Genomic DNA, 19,296 nt, shown 5'->3' with positions numbered 1-19,296 from the left:
AATAATAATAATAAATAAAATAAAATAAAATGTTCATACAAAGTTATTATTATTATTATTAATTATTATTGAGACAGGGTCTCACTTGGTTGTGCAGGCTAGAGTGCAGCGGTACGATCCTGGCTTACTACAGCCTTGACCTTCTGGGCTCAAGTGGTCCTCACACCTCCCTACCACCATGCCCAGCTAATTTTTTGCGGGGGGATGGTGGGGGCAGCAAATTTTTTAATTTTTTAATTTTTTTTTGGAGATGGAGTTTCACACTGTCACCCAGGCTGGATTGCAGTGGTGCGATCTTGGCTCACAGCAACCTCTGCCTTCCAGGTTCAAGCAATTCTCCTGCCTCAACCTCCCAAGTAGTTGGGACCATTGGCACATGCCACCACACCCGGCTAATTTTTTGTATTTTAGTAGAGACTGGGTTTTACCGTGTTGCCCAGGCTGGTCTCGAACTCCTGAGCTGAGCTCAGGCAGTCCACCTGCCTCAGCCTCCCAGAGTGCTAGGATTACAGGCGTGAGCCACTGTACTCGGCCTAATTTTTTAATTTTTTTGTAGAGTTGGAGTCTCACTGTTTAGCCCAAGCTGGTCTTGAATGCCTGGGCTCAAGCAGTCCTCCTGCCTCAGCCTTTCAAAGTGCTGGGATTTAGGCATGAGCTACTGTGCCTGGCCCAAAATTTTTTTTTTTTTTTTTTGAGATGGCATCTTACTCTGTTGCCCAGGCTGGAGTACAGTGGTGTGATCTCAGCTCACTGTAACCTCCACCTCCCAGGCTCAGGCGATTCTTGTGCCTCAGCCTCCCAAGTAGCTAGGATTACAGTTGCATGCCACCATGCCCAGCTAATTTTTGTATTTTTAGTAGAGGAAGGGTTTCACCAGGTTGGCCAGGGTGGTCTCGAACTCCTGGCCTCAAGTGACCCACCCACCTTGGCTTCCCAAAGTGCTGGGATTACAGAGGTGAGCCACTGCACCCGGCCAAATTATTTCATAGAAGTAAATTTTATTGCATATACAGAAGCATCTATGACATGGATAGGTTTTGTTTTGTTTAGATTTTTCTAATTAGGTCAGGTAAGCATAAATTAATATTGTTTATTACTGTAACAAGGGAGAGTTTAATGCCAGTTCTGTTCCTGCTTTTTGTTTTCATGCTGAGAAACCTTGTTCTCATAAATAAGTAGATGGGAATGGAAAGAATTTTGTTAAAACAGGAATTTTAAAAATTTCTTCTGGCCAGGTATGGTGGCTTGTGCCTGTAATCCCAGCACTTTGGGAGGCCGAAGCAGGCGGATCACTTGAGGCCAGGAGTTTGAGACCAGCCTGGACAACATGGTGAAACCCCATCTCTACTAAAAATACAGCAATTAGCCAGGCGTAGTGGGACATGCCAGTAATCCCAGCTACTTGGGAGCTGAGGTAGGAGAATCGTTTGAACCTGGGAGGAGGAGGTTGCAGTGAGCCGAGATTGCACCACTGCACTCCAGCCTGGGCAACAGAGCGAGACTCCATCTAAAAAAACAAACAAAAAAATCCTTCTGAATTATATGCCAAGAACCAAGGTGTTCTGTCATCAAAATTGATTTTTTATGTGTGAATTGACAACTTGCTAAAGTCCCCCAACTTTGTTGTTTCTAAAGAATTGGAAACCATTTGAGAGGAGCTATCGTAAGAGGGGACTTCAGCCTTGATCATTAGCCATCAGGAGCTCTCCCTCAGGAAGATTAGATTTAACAGTTTTTGAGAAAGTTGAGATTCTGAAATGCTCCACGGCCTGCTTACCCTTTGGAAAGACTGTAAGGGGTAGAAGTACCCAACAGAAGACCACAGCTCTACGATACCTAATGTGTGGTTTTCTCTAAAAGGCTCAATTTGAGGACTTTTAAAAATCTCTTCTTTTGGCCGGGTGCAGTGACTCACGCCTGTAATCCCAGCACTTTGGGAGGCCGAGGCAGGCGGATCACGAGATCAAGAGATCGAGACCATCCTGGCTAACACGGTGAAACCCCGTCTCTACTAAAAATACAAAAAATTAGCCGGGTGTGGTGGCGGGCACCTATAGTCCCAGCTTACTTGGGAGGCTGAGGCAGGAGAATGGTGTGAACCCAGGAGGCAGAACTTGCAGTGAGCCGAGATCGCACCACTGCACTCCAACCTGGGCGACAGAGTGAGACTCAGTCTCGAAAAAAAAAAAAAAAATCTTTTATAAGAATGGTTCATATTTCTGGTGGTCATTGGCACAGAAAATGTGAGTCTTACTTTAAATATGGAAATAGATTAAATATACTGAGTTACTTTAAATATGGAAATAGGTGAAAATACTGTTCCTTGTTCTACATAGTCCCTTATAATTTTTAGAACACATTTATATACATTATCTCCTTTGATCTACACAACACCAAGTGGTAGGGTAGATGGATGTTATCTCTAAAGCACAAATAAGGAGTGGATCAGAGGGGTTTTTTTGTTTTGTTTTGTTTTTTGTTGTTGTTGTTTTTGAGATGGAGTCTTGCTCTGTCGCTTAGGCTGGAGTGCAGTGGCATGATCTCAGCTCACTGCAGCCTCTGCTTCCTGGGTTCAAGCAATTCTTCTGCCTCAGCCTCCCGAGTAGCTGGGACTACTGGCATGCACCACCATGCTCAGCTAATTTTTTTTGTATTTTTAGTAGAGACGGGGTTTCACCATGTTGGCCAGGATGGTCTTGATCTCTTGACCTCGTGATCCGCCCGCCTCAGCCTCCCAAAGTGCTGGGATTACAGGCGTGAACCACCGCGCCTGGCCTTTTTTTTTTTTAACACGGATTCTCACCCTGTTGCCCAGGCTGGAGTGCAATGGCATGATCTCAGCTCACTGCAACCTCTGCCTCCCAGGTTCAAGTGATTCTCTTACCTCTGCCTCCCGAGTAGCTGGGACTACAGGCAAGTGCTACTACTCCCGGCTAATTTTTATATTTTTAGTAGAGAAGGGGTTTCTCCATGTTGTCCAGGCTGGTCTCAAACTCCTGACCTCAGGTGATCCGCCTGCCTCAGCCTCCCAAAGTGCTGGGATTACAGGTGTAAGCCACTGCACCCAGCTGATCAGAGGGTTTTTGTGAGTGTCCTAACTCACAGAGCTCTGGGTGGCGAACTGGTGCTGGAATCTCAGTCTTCTGATTCCTTATTTCTCTTTCTCCAACAAGAAACTAACTCAGTAGACTCCAGCATTCCTTTTTCTATCACTATGGGCTATGAACTCTTTCTTATTGCTTTTTCCTTCTACAGATTCATGAAATATTAATGATATTATCAATAGCTAATTAGACCTTGACCTTAATTACAACAAGAAGCAAAAAATAAATATTGGCAAATTCTTAGCTTGTACAATTTTATCAAATTAAAGGAACAATTTTCATTCAGAATTTTCTAATAAAAAATAATGGTAACAACCTCTATTTCTTGTATTCTTATTTATATGGCAGACACAAGAGAGGGCCCATGTTAATAGTCTGAAGACCGCCATTATTCCTGTGAGGATCCCATACAGGGACCAGTTGAGAGAACCTTCATTACTAGTTGGGGTTACCTCTTCAAGAACCTTGAATTTGTGTGGCAGACACTCTGTGTTTCTGTAGCCATAACATTTGGAGCAGTTGTGGGGCTGGGAACTTAGAGCTTTGCTTTCTCTTTCAATGTGTGGAGAGCACAGATCCTGGAGAAGCTAGAGCCTAACCCCTCTTATGCTCCTTAGGATGGAGTCCACAGAGAAGTGTGAAGCCATCATCACCCACTTTAATGGAAAATATATTAAGACACCCCCTGGAGTACCAGGTGAGGCATCTGGGGCTCAGGCTGAGAGGGCCACAGGTTGTTACTTCCGGTGAAGATTCTGGAGCAGCTTTGCATGAGTGTGCCTGGGCCACATGAGGTGGGACTCAGCTGCCCATCTGCCTTCTCTCTCGGCAGTCCCATCCGATCCCTTGCTTTGCAAATTTGCTGATGGCGGGCCAAAGAAACGACAGAACCAAGGAAAATTTGTGCAAAATGGACGGGCTTGGCCAAGGAATGGAGACATGGTAAGAGGACCTCTGAGGAGACAGGCGTACTAACGACATTAAAGTGGAATGGAAATGATCATGGCATGATTTCTGTGAGCTTAGGTGGGAAGCTTGAGAGCTACAGTATGTAATTGAGAAATGCTGGCTGTTAACATACTGCCAGTATGTTCTCGAGTGTGGCTTTGTAGCCTGCATAATCAGAAAAACTCTGAAATAGCTCTAGTGGGACTTGTCCAGGCTTTAATTTGTTAAACTAAAACATTCCCAGCCTTGGACATTCTGGGCCAGCTCCTATTCTCACTCAAGGGCTCACAATGTGAACACTGTGTTCTTTCTTTATAGGGCGGCATGGCCTTGACCTATGACCCCACCACAGCTCTTCAGAATGGGTAAGGTTTTATATAATCAAGCCACCTGAAAATGATAATGGCCTGTGTCCAGACACTCAAATGCTTCATCTTGATTCTCTCATTTGAAAGTCAAGGGAACATTGGCTGTGCCTATCAGTTGGGGCCCTTCCCTTGTGGTTTCCTGTGACTCAGTACTGATTGAGGTTCCTTCCCACAGGTTTTACCCAGCCCCTTATAACATCACCCCCAACAGGATGCTTGCTCAGTCTGCACTCTCCCCATACCTTTCCTCTCCTGTGTCTTCGTATCAGGTATGTTCATGCCTGAAAAATGGTGTGGTGGTTTTCCCTACTACTGTGCTTTAAGTGAAGTAATATAAGGCTAGGAACTACTTGTTTTTTGTTTTTTCTTTTAATCATATTACACACAATTTTACATAACAGCGTAAAAGATGATCTGTGCGTGTGGTCATATATATGGTATACAGTTTTAATGGTGTCCTCTTACTCCCCCTCCACCACCTCCACAAGTAAACTCATGTTAATGTCCTACTGTGTAGCATTTGTCATATTTTTTCATATGAATATACACATATGTATAGCATTTGGGGAGTTGTTTATTTTACAAAAATTGGACCATATTTAATATATTTTTACATTCACTTATCTCACTTAACAGTATCCTACACCAGTGATTCTTAAAGTGTGGTCCCTGAACAAGCAGCATCAGCATCATCTGAGAATTTTTAGAAACAGAAATTTTGGACTCCCCTCCAAATCTACTGAATTACAAACTCTGAGGATGGGGCCAGCGATCTGGGCTTTTGTTTCTTTGTTTGTTTTAAGAGGGCGTCTCGCTCTGTTGCTCGGGCTGGAATGCAGTGGTGCAATCTTGGCTCACTGCAATCTCCACCTCCTAGGTTCAGGCGATTCTCCTGTCTTAGCCTCCGGAGTACCTGGGATTACAGGCATGCGCCACCACGCCCAGCTAATTTTTGTATTTTTAGTAGAGACGGGGTTTCACCATGTTGGCCAGGCTGGTCTCAAACTCCTGACCTCAGGTGATCCACCCGCCTCAGCCTCCCAAAGTGCTGCACCACGCCCAGCCGTGATCTGGGTTTTAACAAGCCCTCCAGGTGATTCTGTTGCAGATCCTCCGCTCTATGTTGAGCATAATGTTGAGATCCTCCGCTCTAATTTTATCTTTTTTAATGGTTGCATTATATTTCACGCTGCAGATATGCCAGAATTCTTTAGCTATACCCAATGGGGGCATTCACTTAGATTCGTTTTTTTGCTGCTATCAGTAATGCTCCACTAAACACCCTTGTGCTATATTTTTATGTATGAGTGCTTCTATTTCTGGGGGCTAGAGTCCCAGGAGTTGGATTGCCAGGTTGAATGTTATATGGATTTTCAGTTTTATAGATGTTGCCAGATTGCTTTCCACAAAGGCTGTGTCACCTCACATTTCCACCAGCCATGTATGAAATTACCCATCTCTCTCTAGGCATGGGTGCTACTGCTCTTTTAAAATTGTTCCTGTCTTGCTGGGCGCGGTGGCTCATACCTGTAATCCCAGCACTTCGGGAGGCCAAGGCAGGTGGATCACCTGAGGTCAGGAGTTCGAGACCAGCCTGGCCAACATGGTGAAACCTAGTCTCTACTAAAAACACAGAAATTAGCTGGGCATGGTGGCAGGCGCCTGTAATCCCAGCTACTTGGGAGGCTGAGGCCAGAGAATTGCTTGAACCCAGCAGGCGAGGGTTGCAGTGAGCCAAGATCGCACCACTACACTCCAGCCTGGGTGACAAGAGTGAAAATCTGTCGCAAAAAAAAAAAAAAAAAAAATTGTTCCTGTCTTGATGAATGTAAAGTACATTGTTATTTTAATTTGCATGTCCCTTACTATAGGTGAATTTAACCATTTCATTTGACATATTTTGATTGGCTTCTCTCTGATTGCTATTCATATGCTTTGCCCATGTTTCTATTTGGTTATTTGTTCTTTTCCCATCAACTTATAAAAACTCCCTGTAAGTGTTACTCTTCTAAATGTTATCTTTGTTACAAATTTTTTTCCAATTTTATTTTTTGGCTGTTGAATTTGTGGTCCTCAAACTTTAGTGATGTATCAGAATCATGTGGAAAGCTTATTGAAACGTGGGTTGCTGGGCATCACACCCAGTTTCTGGTTCAGTAAGACGAGTGGAAGGCAAGAATTTGCATGTCCGACAAGTTCCCAGGTGATGCTGCTGCTACTGCTGCTGGTCCAGGGACCATACTGTGGGAATCACTAGTTTTTGCCATATAAAAGTTTAAAATTTGGCCAGATGTGATGGCTCATGCCTGAAATCCCAGCAGTTTGGGAGGCAGAGGCAGGCAGATCACTTGAGCTCAGGAGTTCGAGACCAGCCTGGGCAACATGGCAAAACCCCCGTCTCTACAAAAAATACGAAAATTAGCCAGGTGAGGTGGTGCATGCCTGTAATCCCAGCAACTTAGGAGGCTGAGGTGGGAGAATTGCTTGAGCCCGGAGATTGAGGTTTCAGTGAGCTGTGATCGTGCCACTGTACTCCATCCTGTGCAACAGAGCAAGACCATGTCTCAAAAAAAAAAAAAAAAAAAAAAGTTTAAAATTTGTATATAGTTAAATTTGTCTTTTTCTTTTATAAATAACTTTTGAGGCCAGGCATGGTGGCTCATGCCTGTAATCCCAGCACTTTGGGAGGCCGAGGCGGGCAGATCACAAGGTCAGGAGATCGAGACCATCCTGGCTAACACGGTGAAACCCCGTCTCTACTAAAAATACAAAAAAATTAGCCGGGCGTGGTGGCGGGCGCCTGTAGTCCCAGCTACTCGGGAGGCTGAGGCAGGAGAATGGTGTGAACCCGGGAGGCGGAGCTTGCAGTAAGCTGAGATCACGCCACTGCACTCCAGCCTGGGCGACAGAGTGAGACTCTGTCTCAAAAAATAAATAATTAAATAACTTTTGAATTTCATGTCCTTTTTTTTTTTTTTTTTTTTTTTTTTTATGATGGCGTTTCCCTCTTGTTGCCCAGGCTGGAGTACAATGGACCAGTCTCAGCTCACTGCAACCTCCGCCTCCCAGGTTCAAGTGATTCTCCTGCCTCAGCCTCCCAAGTAGCTGGGATTACAGCCACCATGCCTGGCTAATTTTGTATTTTTAGTAGAGATGGGGTTTCTCCATGTTGGTCAGGCTGGTCTCAAACTCCCGACCTCAGGTGATCCACCCACCTCGGCCTCCCAAAGTGCTGGGATTACAGGCGTGAGCCACTGCGCCCGGCAAATTTCTTAATTTAAAAAAGTATTCTCTGTCTCTATACCGTGTATCTGGTCTCTAAGATTTTATGTTTTACATTTACATTTAAATGTGTAATCATCAGGAATTTATCTTTGTGTATGGCATAAGATAGGAGTCTGTTTTCTTTCAGAGTGTTAACCAGTTGGCCTAGCACCAAATTATTAAATAATCTAACTTTTTGGATTATTTCAAATCCAATTTTAATTGAAATGTCCTTGCAACCCATTATATACTTCTGTGTCTATGGATTTGCCTATTCTGGATATAATAGGCAAAGCTCAGAAAACTGTATGATTGTGTGATTACACATAAGTAAAATCATACAATATATTTTTTTGCGTCTGGCTTCTTTCACTTAGTATATTTTCAAGATGTATCCATGTTGTAGCATTTATCAGTACTTCTTTTTATGGCTGAATAATATTCCATTATATGGCTATACCACATTTTGTTTGTCCAGTTATCAATTGGTCATCATTTGAGTTGTTTCCTTTTGGCTATTATGAATAATACTGCTATAAACATTGATATACGAGTTTTTGTGTGGACATATGTTTTCATTTCAGTTGGGTATATACCTAGGAGTGGAATTGCGGGGCTACATAGTAACTCTATATTTAACTTTTTGAGGAACTGCCAAAGCATTTTCCAGAGTAGCTGCACCATTTTACATTCCCACCAGTGGCAGTGTAAAACACTCGTTATTCTATCTTTTTAATTGTAGCTATGCTGGCCTGGCACTGTGGCTCACACCTGTAATCCCAGCACTGTGGGAGGCCGAGGTGGGCGGATCACTTGAGCTGAGGAGTTCAAGACTAGCCTGGGCAACATGGCGAAACCCCGCCTCTACAAAAAATACAAAAAGTAGCCAGGTGTGGGCTGGGCGCGGTGGCTCACGCCTGTAATCCCAGCACTTTGGGAGGCCGAGGCGGGCGTATCACGAGGTCAGGAGATTGAGACCATCCTGGCTAACACGGTGAAACCCTGTCTCTATTGAAAATACAAAAACAAAATTAGCCGGGCATGGTGGCGGGCACCTGTAGTCCCAGCTACTCAGGAGGCCGAGGTGGGAGAATGGTGTCAACCTGGGAGGCGGAGCTTGCAGTGAGCCGAGATCCTGCCACTGCACTCCAGCCTGGGCGACAGAGCAAGAACCGGTCTCAAAAAATAGAAATAATAATTGTAGCCATCCTAACAGGTGTGAAGTGGTATCCCATTGTGGTTTTGATTTGCATTTGAACCTCTTTCATGCACTCATTGGCTATTTGTATATCTTCTTAGAGAGATATCTTTCCAACCCCCCTTTTTTTTTTTTTCTAACTTTTTTAGTGACAGGGTCTCACTCTGTCGCCCAGGCTGGAGTGTAGTGTCAGAATCATAGCTCACTGTAATTTTGAACTCCTCTTTGCCCTTTTTTAAACTGGATTATTTATTGAGTTTTAAGAGTTGCTAATATTTTTAAAACAGTTTTTCTTAATGTTTCCATTTTGAGTGGGGCATTCGAACTTTTCTGAGCTTTGTTGAACATTATTAGATCTTTGGGCTGAATAATAGTTTCCAGGCAATTAACATTTTTGGTTTTGCTTGTTTTAGAGAGTGACTCAGACATCTCCTCTACAAGTACCTAACCCATCCTGGATGCACCACCATTCGTACCTCATGCAGCCTTCAGTGAGTGTTCACAAGTGGGCAGAAGCCAAAGAGGAAATTTGATGTAAAGAAAAAACTGGCCGGGCACCGTGGCTCACGCCTGTAATCCCAACACTTTGGGAGGCCAAGGGAGGCAAATCACCTGAGGTCAGGAGTTTGAGACCAGCCTGGCCAACATGACAAAACCCTGTCTCTACTAAAAATGCCAAAAATTAGCCAGGCGTAGTGGCGAGCGCCTGTAATCCCAGCTACTCAGGAGGCTGAGACAGGAGAATTGCTTAAATCCAGGAGGCGGAGGTTGCAGTGAGCTGAGATCGTGCCATTGCACTCCAGTCTGGGCAACAAGAGTGAAACTCCGTCTCAAAAAAAAAAAAAAAAAAAAAAAAAAAAAAAAAAAAAAAAAAAAAAAAAAAAATGGCCTTTGATGCCCGGAAATGTGGGTGTGAGTTCTGGCTCAGACCCTTGTGCAACCCAGCAGTAAGACCTAAGCTTGTTATTCTTAGACGAGGGTCCTTCCACACTGACAGGCAGAGTTCCTATTCTTGTTGCATAGTTGGCTTGCTGCTCACTTACCATTTCCCAGGATTCTTAAATGTCTGTCTCCAGTGGTCCTGACAGCCACCAATCACTGCTTTAGGCAGCCTCACGGGATGCTGCAGCTAACCCTGTCCTTTGTTGCTGCCTCTAGGGTTCAGTTCTGACACCAGGGATGGACCATCCCATTTCTCTCCAGCCTGCCTCCATGATGGGACCCCTTACCCAGCAACTGGGCCATCTCTCCCTCAGCAGCACAGGCACGGTAAAGCAGGATATTTCTGATTGTAAACTCTCCTACTGAGCAAGGCATACCTGTGTAATACTCTTCAGCATAAGTAACTTATGAATAATGATGGAATTACTTCAGTGTCATCCAGGGCACACTCAGAACAGGACATAAACTACAATGGTAGTGCTCCATGAGCCAGGAATACAGCCATTCTGCTCCCCAGCCCACCTCTTTTAACTGATTCCTACTCATGCACCTCATGAATAGTGCTTCTGTCTGCATATTAGTTTAAGATACACACACGTCCTAGGAATCCTCGTGAAAATAGTACCTGGAAGGATGGAGGAAGCTCATTAGGTTTCTTGTAGGCCTACTGCATTCCTTTTTGCATAGAAAGGGCTCAAGGGTAGAGAAGGGAGTGTGTTGAGGAAAAGCAGAAGAAAGTCAGGAAACAGGAGGAAAATAAGTCCTATAGGGAGATGTCTCCCTAACAGTGTACTTTAGAACCACCTGAAGTGCTTTTAAGACGCTAATGCTCAGACCAATTAAAATAGAATCTCGGGGTAGAATACAGGTGTCAGTATTTTTTTTAAAGCCCCCCAGCTGCTTCAAATGTAGCCAAAAATCACTGGTGTAAGCCTGTTGATGTTTCTCTTTCTAGTATGTGCCGACGGCTGCAGCTATGCAAGGAGCTTACGTCTCCCAGTACACCCCTGTGCCTTCTTCCAGTGTTTCAGTCGAGGTAAGCGTGTTATCATTTCTCTGGATTGAGATTAGGAAAACGAACGGAGGCAGGTTTCCCCCTGATCAAGTTCTTTCTCTCACAATGATGCTGATTCTGTGTTCACAAATAGCTGGTAGGTATATGAAGAACGTAGGAAGGATATGCTCGCTTCGGCGGCATGCATACTAAAATTGGAACGATACAGAGAAGATTAGGGCCCCTGTGCAAGGATGACGTGCAAATTTGTGAAGCGTTCCATATTTAAAAAAAAAAACAACAGATGTAGGAAAGAAGGACTTGGTCTGAGTTTATGAATGAGGCCCTTCCTTACAGTAGTTGACACCAGGGTGCTGGCTTGTATTGACTAATGTGTCTTGGAAACAGGACAGGCTGTAGGAAGGTTGGGGAAGTGGTGGTATGGCTGGAAACACACATGAGTGTGGAGAGTGGGTAGGTTTGGGAGGGCACTCGATGTCGGATGGGCTTTGGTAAGGCTGCTGTAGTGGAGGTGAGGAAAGGAATGCACAAGATGACTCCCCTCCTTGGCTATGGCACAGGAGAGCAGCGGCCAACAGAACCAAGTGGCAGTGGACGCACCCTCAGAGCATGGGGTCTATTCTTTCCAGTTCAACAAGTAACAGTGGGTAAGAACCACATGCTGGGGGGCAGGGAGGGCTGCAGTGGCAGACAGCAGCTCAGCCCGGCCTGAAGTCAGGTTCTCATGTTTGTCTTGTCTCCTCTCTGGCTTGTGCCTTCTTTAGGATTCCCCTCCCCATCTTTACTGAATAGAAATGAATTCTTGGAGATACTCATGCTCCCAGATTCCAGAGGGTTAACCAGGAATGGAGACCATCCGTCGGCCCTGCTAAGGACCAACACTTAGCCATCGCTTTTCACAGGCCTGGGCCTGGAAAAAAATCTCTACGTTCCTGCCTTTTACTATTTCTCCATTGCTGGTGGAGCCTGGGGGAACCATCACTTTTTTTGTGTGCTACATTCAAGGAGATCAAAAAAATTTTTTTCTTTTGCAAAGAAAGCTTTTTGTTTTTAACTGCAACGTATTTTTCCCCTATCTTGAAGAGACATGGTGGTCATAGCTTCTCATCTATGCGAAAAAGTTTTTGATGTATTGGAATTATTTGGGAATGCTTTTAAAACAATTTGTAATTATTTCTTTACAAACCAAAACAGAACAGAAAGGTGTGGTGCTAGAACATTGATGAAGGAGCCCTACTTACTGAGCTTAGTTATGGACTTTTTTGATGTGTGTGTGTATGTGTTTTAAAAGTATGCAGACTCTTAAAATTTTATTTTGTAAAGCTCGCAGCTCATGCACCCCATCTCCTCTTCACCTATATTATGCCTTCTTTCTCTTGTCCAGATTCTTCTTTTTCTCTTTTCTAAACAGCTGAGCCTGCCTACTTTGCCCTTTTACAGCTTTTAATTTTATGGATTTTTAAAAATGAAATTTCAGGTGGAATTTGGGGTTGGGGGCAGGCTGGTCAAGGAACAAGGCAGAACACTAAGTAGGCCATGGAAGTGGCTGTTCTTTCCCCCACCATGCCACACCCTGGGAGAAAAAACTAGACTTTGGCTTCAGAAAGCACAGATGTGACCCAGGCTTACTAAAGAGACAATTCCACAGCCCTGGGAACACACCCTTGAGCCAAATTTGGTTGAAGACTAGGTCTTCCCTGGCAAGTTCCGGAAGAATGGACTTACTGACTTTTACCAACTCTTCTCACTGCCAAGGCCAACAGCATCTGAGGAAGATGCCAGGTACAGCTTTTTGGGAGTACCTGCTTTCTTGCCTCCTGGAGGATATTTTCTGTCCTGGGCTTCATGGCCCCTCTCTTCCCTGTTACACATTGCTGTGCTCAGAGCCTTTGCAGCTGTGACCTAGTTGAATCCACATAGGCTTCTTCCACACGGTGGAAGATCTGCTGCTTCACTCACAGACCAGGGGTTCTCAACCAGAGGTGGTTTTGTCCCTCAGAGGCCTTTGGCAACATCTAGAGACAGTTTTGATTGCCACGCCTGGAGGTGGGATGTGTGTGCTACTGGCATCTAGTGGCTGGAAACCAGGGTTGCTGCTAAACATCCTGCACTGCATAGGATAGTCCCCACTACCCCCAGCCAAGAACTATCTGACTCCAGAGGTCAATATTGCCAAGATTGGGAAACACTGATATAGACAGTGTTGTCCCTGCCTCCTGGGTTAGGGTAAATTCTCACCCCAACCCTGGACAAACAGTGCCTTTTGACACTCATGCAACTGTTTGGGAAGGACTGGACTGGGATCCTTGAATTCTCCCCAGACTTTGACTTTTGATAACTCTGCATATAGCAAGAGTGATTCTTGAAAGAGTTGTGGCTCCATGCGGAATGCACACATGTACTCAGAGGGATTCAGGTGGGCATTGTTCTGGTGTATGCTGTGCAATGGTGGGAAAGGACAAAGCTCTCTAAACTGTCCAGAGCAACCTGCCCTGCCCCGGTGTGCTTGGACCCTTTGCCCAGGGAACCAGGACGTCAGAAATAATGTTCCTTCTGTGGAAGGACAACAGGGAGCTAGGGTAGAAAAGAGCAATAAATTCCAACTCTTTATGAGGTCAGGAGTCCTTTAAAAAAAGCCTGTGTCTTGGTCTTTAACTGTCCCCTTCTGCAAGATGTGACTCTATACACATGGAGACAGATTGAAGAAAGACTTCACCCATCTTCTAGGAAATAAAATCCTGCTCCTGTCTTCTCCCAGTCACTCCCTTATGCACTGAAAGGAGAATTTGACTCCCTTGCACTTCAAGGCCAGGTGCCTCTCCACCAGACAGTCAGACAAAGGCAAATAATGGAGGACAGAGAGACAGGTGTTCATTAGGCTGGCCATAGGGAGAGCAAGGGGGTGACAGCAGGGGAAAAGAAACTGTAGTGTCAGTTGTCACAAGTAGAGCTTGGCCCAGCTTTCCCTCCCTTCCCAGCCACCCCAGAATTGAGAGTCCCCGTGCCCCCTAGTGTCGACTTTCTATGTACATCCTAGGGGTGAGGTAGTGCGGGGCAATGGGTACGATATAAAGCGTAAAGGACAAATTGCCGCAGTCTTCTCATTGATGCTTCCAAACTCAGGAAGGGCTTATCCAGTGTAAAATAGCCCCAAGCCCAGCAACCTTCTAGAGGGCTCTGGCTGGGCAGATAGCTTTTGTTTTTGAGTCTCCAGCCCTCAGTCAAGGAAAATATACCATAGCGGCTTTCTTGTCAGTGGCCTTTGAGAGAAAGAGAAAACAAATCTAGAATTCTGTTCATTTGATAGACCGGGGGAGCTTTGCTATGGTAGGAGGCTTAGGAAGGGCCCTTCACGCATAGAAACCATTGTTGATATTACCACTCCCCTCTCCTCTGCCTCACAGAACTCCTGATTCTGTCTTCTTTCTCTCTCTATATATATATTTTAAAATGTTTAAATGGCTCTAATTTTTTGTTTTGAATTTTGAATTTACCTCTTGGAGTTCTTCTCATGTGAATCTACTTGTTAGATTGTATTAATGAGTGTTTCTGGTTTGGGCATGGGAAGTGATGGGGGCCTGAAGTGATTTTGCAGTGGCTAATGGCACTGAGGAATTTCTTTTTTGGTGCATTTGGTTTACACTCATTTCCCCCCAATTGTTAGTTCATTTGTAACAGTGGGTGAGTGTTTGGAGGAAAGGAGGGAGAAGAAAGGAGGGATACTGTTTCTCCCATGAAATAGTCTAATTGGTTGGGGTGATGGCAGAGGGAAACGTAGGGGAGCCTTCCAGCTCACAGCCGAGGGTTGGGCTCTTAAACACTATGCCTAGTGTTTTCTGAATGCTGTCTTCATGGAGCCCAGCTCTTACTCTCTTTGTACTTTACATCTCACCCCCACTCATTACAGATGCTCATAACATTCTTAAAATATTTTTGTACTTGGCATTTTTCTGTTTTCAGTCAACTAGAATACACTAGAGTCCCTGCCTCAGATGCCATAATCCTTTATAGGCTCTGAGCCTGCCTAGCCATCTCCTATCGGTGTTACTACTCCTCATCTCAGACTCTGAGATGATACTCAGACCCTAAACTGATTGGACCTTTTGGAGGAGGGTGCCAGTAGAGGTCAGGAAGATGTGGAGATGATGATGGAGAGAGATGTTTTTATTTTATTTTTTCAGACAGAGTCTTGCTCTGTCGCCCAGGCTGGAGTGCAATGGCACGATCTCGGCTCACTGCAACCTCCGCCTCCCAGGTTCAAGCAATTCTCCTGCCTCAGCCTCCCGAGTAGCTGGGATTACAGGCACCTGCCACCATGCCCAGCTAATTTTTGTATTTTTAGTAGAGACGGGGTTTCACCATGTTGGCCAGGCTGGTCTCGAACTCCTGACCTCAGGTAATCTGCCCGCCTTAGCCTCCCAAAGTGCTGGGATTACAGGTATGAGCCACCACGCCCAGCTTTTATTTTATTTTTTAGAGATGGTCTTGCTGTGTCACCCAGGCTGGAGTGCAGTGATGCAGTCGTAGTCCACTACAGTCTTGAATTCCTGGGCCCAAGGGTTCTTCCCACCTAAGTCTTCCAAGTAGCTGAAACTACAGGCACGTACTACCAAGCCCAGTTAGTTTTTTAAGTTTTTGTAGAGACAGGGATCTTACTATGTTGCCCAGACTGGTCTTAAACTCCTATCAAGTGAGCCTCCCACCTCAGCCTCCCAAAGTGCTATGATTACAGGTGTGAGCCTCCATGCTTGGATGAGATGTTGTTTTTAATGTTTTTGGTTTTTTGGTTTTGTTTTGTTTTTTTGAGACAGGGTCTCACTCCGTGGCCCAGGCTGGAGTGCAGTGGCACCATCACGGCTCACTGTAGCCTCGACCTCCCAAGGCTCAGGTGATCCTCTTGCCTCAGCCACCCTTTCCCCGGCCACCAAGTAGCTGGGACTACAGGCGTGTGCCAGTAGTTTTTTTTTATTATTATTTTTAGTAGAGATGGGGTTTTACCACGTTGGCCAGGGTAGTCTCCAACTCCTGACCTCCAAATGGCTAATTTTTGTATCTTTAATAGAGACAGGGTTTCGCCATGTTGCGCAGCCTGGTCTCGAACTCCTGGGCTCAAATGATCCACCCACCTTGGCCTCCCAAAGTGCTGGGATTACAGGCATGAGCCACTACACCTGGCCTTTTCAGTTTTTTTATTTTTATATTTTCTTTGAGACGGAGTCTCACTCTGTCGCCCAGGCTGGAGTGTAATGGCGTGATCTTGGCTCACTGAAACCTCCATCTCCTGGGTTCAAGCAGTTCTCCTGCCTCAGCCTCCTGAGTAGCTGGGATTACAGGTGCCTGCCACCACGCATGGCTAATTTTTGTATTTTTAGTAGAGACAGGGTTTTGCCACGTTGCCCAGGCTGGTCTTGAACTCCTGGGCTCAAATGATCCACTTGCCTTGGCCTCCCAAAGTGCTGGGATTACAGGTGTGAGCCACTGCACCCGGCCCTTTGTAGTGTTTTTAACCAAAGAATTTATAGAGTTGCCCAGGCCAAGAAGCCTGGCGGCTCTAAAGGGTAATAGACCTTGTCAGTAAGAGATAGGGAGTGGTAAGAGGACATTACTCATACTGAAGATGAAGACCAGACTTTGCTGCTTCACAGGCCATGCCCTGGGTTGGGCCACTTCAGCTCCACTCCATTCGTTTTCTTTTCCTAACTTGACAATCAGTGAGCTCATTCACCCTCCCTTAGTGCCTCCAGTGCCTACTCCTGTCACTCCAATGTCAACCCATTGGGAGTTGAGACCTGCACGTGGGCTGTTACTTTGCACCATACAGATGCTGTGAGAGGCCTTGCTGGAATGTCCTAGGAATCCCTAGTAGCAGTGGCTATTAGTCTTCTAGAAAAGGACTATTGCTGCTGCCTTGTGCACATGCCCCACCTTCTGGGAAAGTGGCAGCATTGCGCTCACGAGGGGCTTTGCATTCTTAGCCAAGGGCAATAAACTGGGTGGGTGATCTGGCCCAAACTTGCCCCTAGGCTCTGCTAGCCCTGAATCAGCAGGCTTCAGAGAGGAGGGTGGGTGTTATAAAAGCCAGTCTGTAAAGGGTAAATTCCAAATCTTGTGCCTTGTTATACCAATCCTTCCTGATTCCCGTTTAAACCAACTACTCTATTTCTGTGCTGCCTACATTTTCAATCCTCCCAAGCACTAGCAAATTCCTGAAATTTCCTCATTTGGTAGGCCTTCCATAGGAGCCAGCTATGGACTTCCATAGGAGTTGGCAGCTAAAACCAGACTGTGAGTTTCTGTCTCCCTTCTGATCTTTGCTGCACCTCCCAGGGGATGGTCCCCACATGACTACAAAAGCCAGGTGCCCTCATCACCCATTACCCCTGACCTGTCCACTTGTTTTGAATAAACCTTCATTCTCCAAGCAGATCCCCAAACTTCCTTGTTCTTGTTACACATCTACCTCACAATCTCACAATTCAACAATAGGTAAATACCTGGATTCACTGATTTCTTTACTGTCCTTCTCTCTCTGAGTGTTGGGAAGATGGGGGCTAGAAAAGGCTCATAATTTTTAAACTCTTGGGAATTTAAAAACTTGGGAATTTCTATTCCTACAATGTTTTCTCTGGGGTTTTTAGCTCACTGATCGCCCTAGAATGGTGTGAACTCTCCAGATAGGTCCTGCTGTGATAGGCCAGGGGAGTAGGCTGTGCAGTGATGGCTTACGGTAATAAGTAATGGTTGGAGGACACCAGCATAGGAGCAGAATTTAGAACTTAAGAGGACAAGAAAGCTGCTCGGTGGCTGGTGTATAGCTGTGAAGGTAACCAAACACCAAAGAGGGAGTCTGTGATTTTTATAAGGCTGGAAGTGAATGTTCCTTTTCTACCTTAACAGTTTAGGGGGTTTTCACCAAGACAAAGTTTCCAGGCTGGAGGGTAATACATTTCCAGCCCGAGTGAAGTCCCCACTTCAGCATATACCCTTTTTGGGTGGGTAAACACTTCTTTGCATGTGGACAGAAAATGTTTAATTTATACTTACTTAAACACATTTTGTGCATTTTTATCTGGAGACTTCTAGTTTTATACTCTTCCCACATCTATGCCAATGCCACCATTCTAACTTACGCTCCTTTTCTACCCCTGGTCTTTTCCTTGTCCTTCCCTACAACTTGGTAGAGGTCCATTTTGTTTTACTTCACACTTTTTTTTTTTTTTTTAATAAAACACAAAAGTCTACGTCTTGGTGTCTTATCCGTGAGTGGGAAGTGGTTGGTACGCTGGTGATGGTCCCATTTTTACTATGACAGGAACACAGAGGTAGCAGCTTAGGAAGCTGGGGCCACATCTCACAAGGCAGGACCTGGATGCACTGAATCCCACTTTGCTCCAGCAACTCAGACAGACATTTAGGCAGGAGCACTAATGACCCTTTCCATCCACACGGAAGGTGTGGAACAGGAGTCCGGCTTTTAGTACCGTTTGCACAGAAAAGGCGAACATGTTGCTCCCCTGCGTGTGGTCTCTTACGCCAGTCATACCCATCCCAACGCCGTCTCCCCCTCAGGTGTGTAGAAGGGAAGATGAATACACAGAGTCTTTTGAATCTCTATCAAATGTGGTTTTTTTATTCAACTGACAAGCACTTTTCTACAGCTGCACTTGTGGAACATCACATGGCAAAAACAGGAGTTTTTTCGCTAGACTTTTTTTTCTTTTTAACCTTATTAAAAATGAGATTGGTCCTAAAAATATAGAAAGAAATAAATTTAAATTCACAAAAAACTGTACATTATCAAAAAGTCACTAAAACACCACATTTGGTTATATAAAAAGTCCCTTTTGCTGTAAAAGGAACACAGAAACTTGTTGGTGTTGATGATGTGGTTTCTTCCTGTCAATCAGACTGATGGGAGGGAAGCAAAAGGGCAGGGGGTGGGTTGTCTTTTTATTTTAAACCTGCTTTCCCTACCAAATACTCTTGTCATGAAGAGAAAATCCACCTAGCTCAAGGGGGCAGTGAAGATGAGGAAAGAAAACCAAGAAATGGCCCCTTTGATCATGCCCTATCCCTACCACCCCCAACCCCGCTCCAGCCCCCACTTCTTCAAACTGAGGCTAGGACCCCACCCCGCCATATGAGTGAGTGTCTGGTCCCTAGGGAAAGAGATGGAGCTGGGAGAGAAACACAAAGCAGGAACCATGGAGATTTCACTCCCCCATCCACCTCACCTCCAACAATGAAATTAATCTAGTACATCTTATACCGGGGAAAATTGCCAGGGGGGAAAAAGCAGAGCCCCCAACTCTAACAGTTTCAACTGTCTAACACAAAGTTTGTTACAGCGCAGTTATTTAGATAAAATATAAATATTTATGCATAATATAAAGTCAATTCAAATATTCTTCAATCCACCTCTTAAAAGCAAAAAAAAAATCTCAAATAAAATTAAAA

The 19,296-nt window shown here is 45.0% G+C and overlaps 1 protein-coding gene and 1 non-coding gene across 11 annotated transcripts in view; both read left to right on the top strand.

Annotated features, from left to right (window-relative positions):
- Positions 1-19,296, top strand: part of RBMS2 (RNA binding motif single stranded interacting protein 2) — a 120,292-nt gene that overhangs the window by 83,291 nt on the left and 17,705 nt on the right. For 8 of the 10 annotated variants that reach the window (XM_058427007.1, XM_032173357.2, XM_032173358.2 and 5 more), the window contains 9 exons: positions 3,722-3,801; positions 3,937-4,046; positions 4,371-4,417; positions 4,596-4,689; positions 9,296-9,373; positions 10,041-10,151; positions 10,780-10,860; positions 11,400-11,486; positions 11,604-18,366. In XM_058427007.1, coding sequence (XP_058282990.1) covers positions 3,722-3,801; positions 3,937-4,046; positions 4,371-4,417; positions 4,596-4,689; positions 9,296-9,373; positions 10,041-10,151; positions 10,780-10,860; positions 11,400-11,480 — 682 coding nt within the window. In that variant the 3' untranslated portion in view covers positions 11,481-11,486; positions 11,604-18,366. Of the gene's footprint in view, positions 1-3,721; positions 3,802-3,936; positions 4,047-4,370; positions 4,418-4,595; positions 4,690-9,295; positions 9,374-10,040; positions 10,152-10,779; positions 10,861-11,399; positions 11,487-11,603; positions 18,367-19,296 lie in introns of those variants that run through there. The other 2 variants (XM_032173354.2, XM_032173355.2) reach the window with 2 other exon arrangements.
- LOC116481418 (U6 spliceosomal RNA) lies at positions 11,004-11,107 on the top strand. Its single transcript, XR_004251571.1, has one exon. It is a non-coding gene; the product is annotated as a U6 spliceosomal RNA (small nuclear RNA).

Source organism: Hylobates moloch, unplaced genomic scaffold (assembly GCF_009828535.3).
Source record: "Hylobates moloch isolate HMO894 unplaced genomic scaffold, HMol_V3 SCAFFOLD_13, whole genome shotgun sequence".
NCBI classification, from domain to species: Eukaryota; Metazoa; Chordata; class Mammalia; order Primates; family Hylobatidae; genus Hylobates; species Hylobates moloch.
Note: the sequence above shows the minus strand (reverse complement) of the source record. Positions and strands in the feature narration are given on the sequence as shown.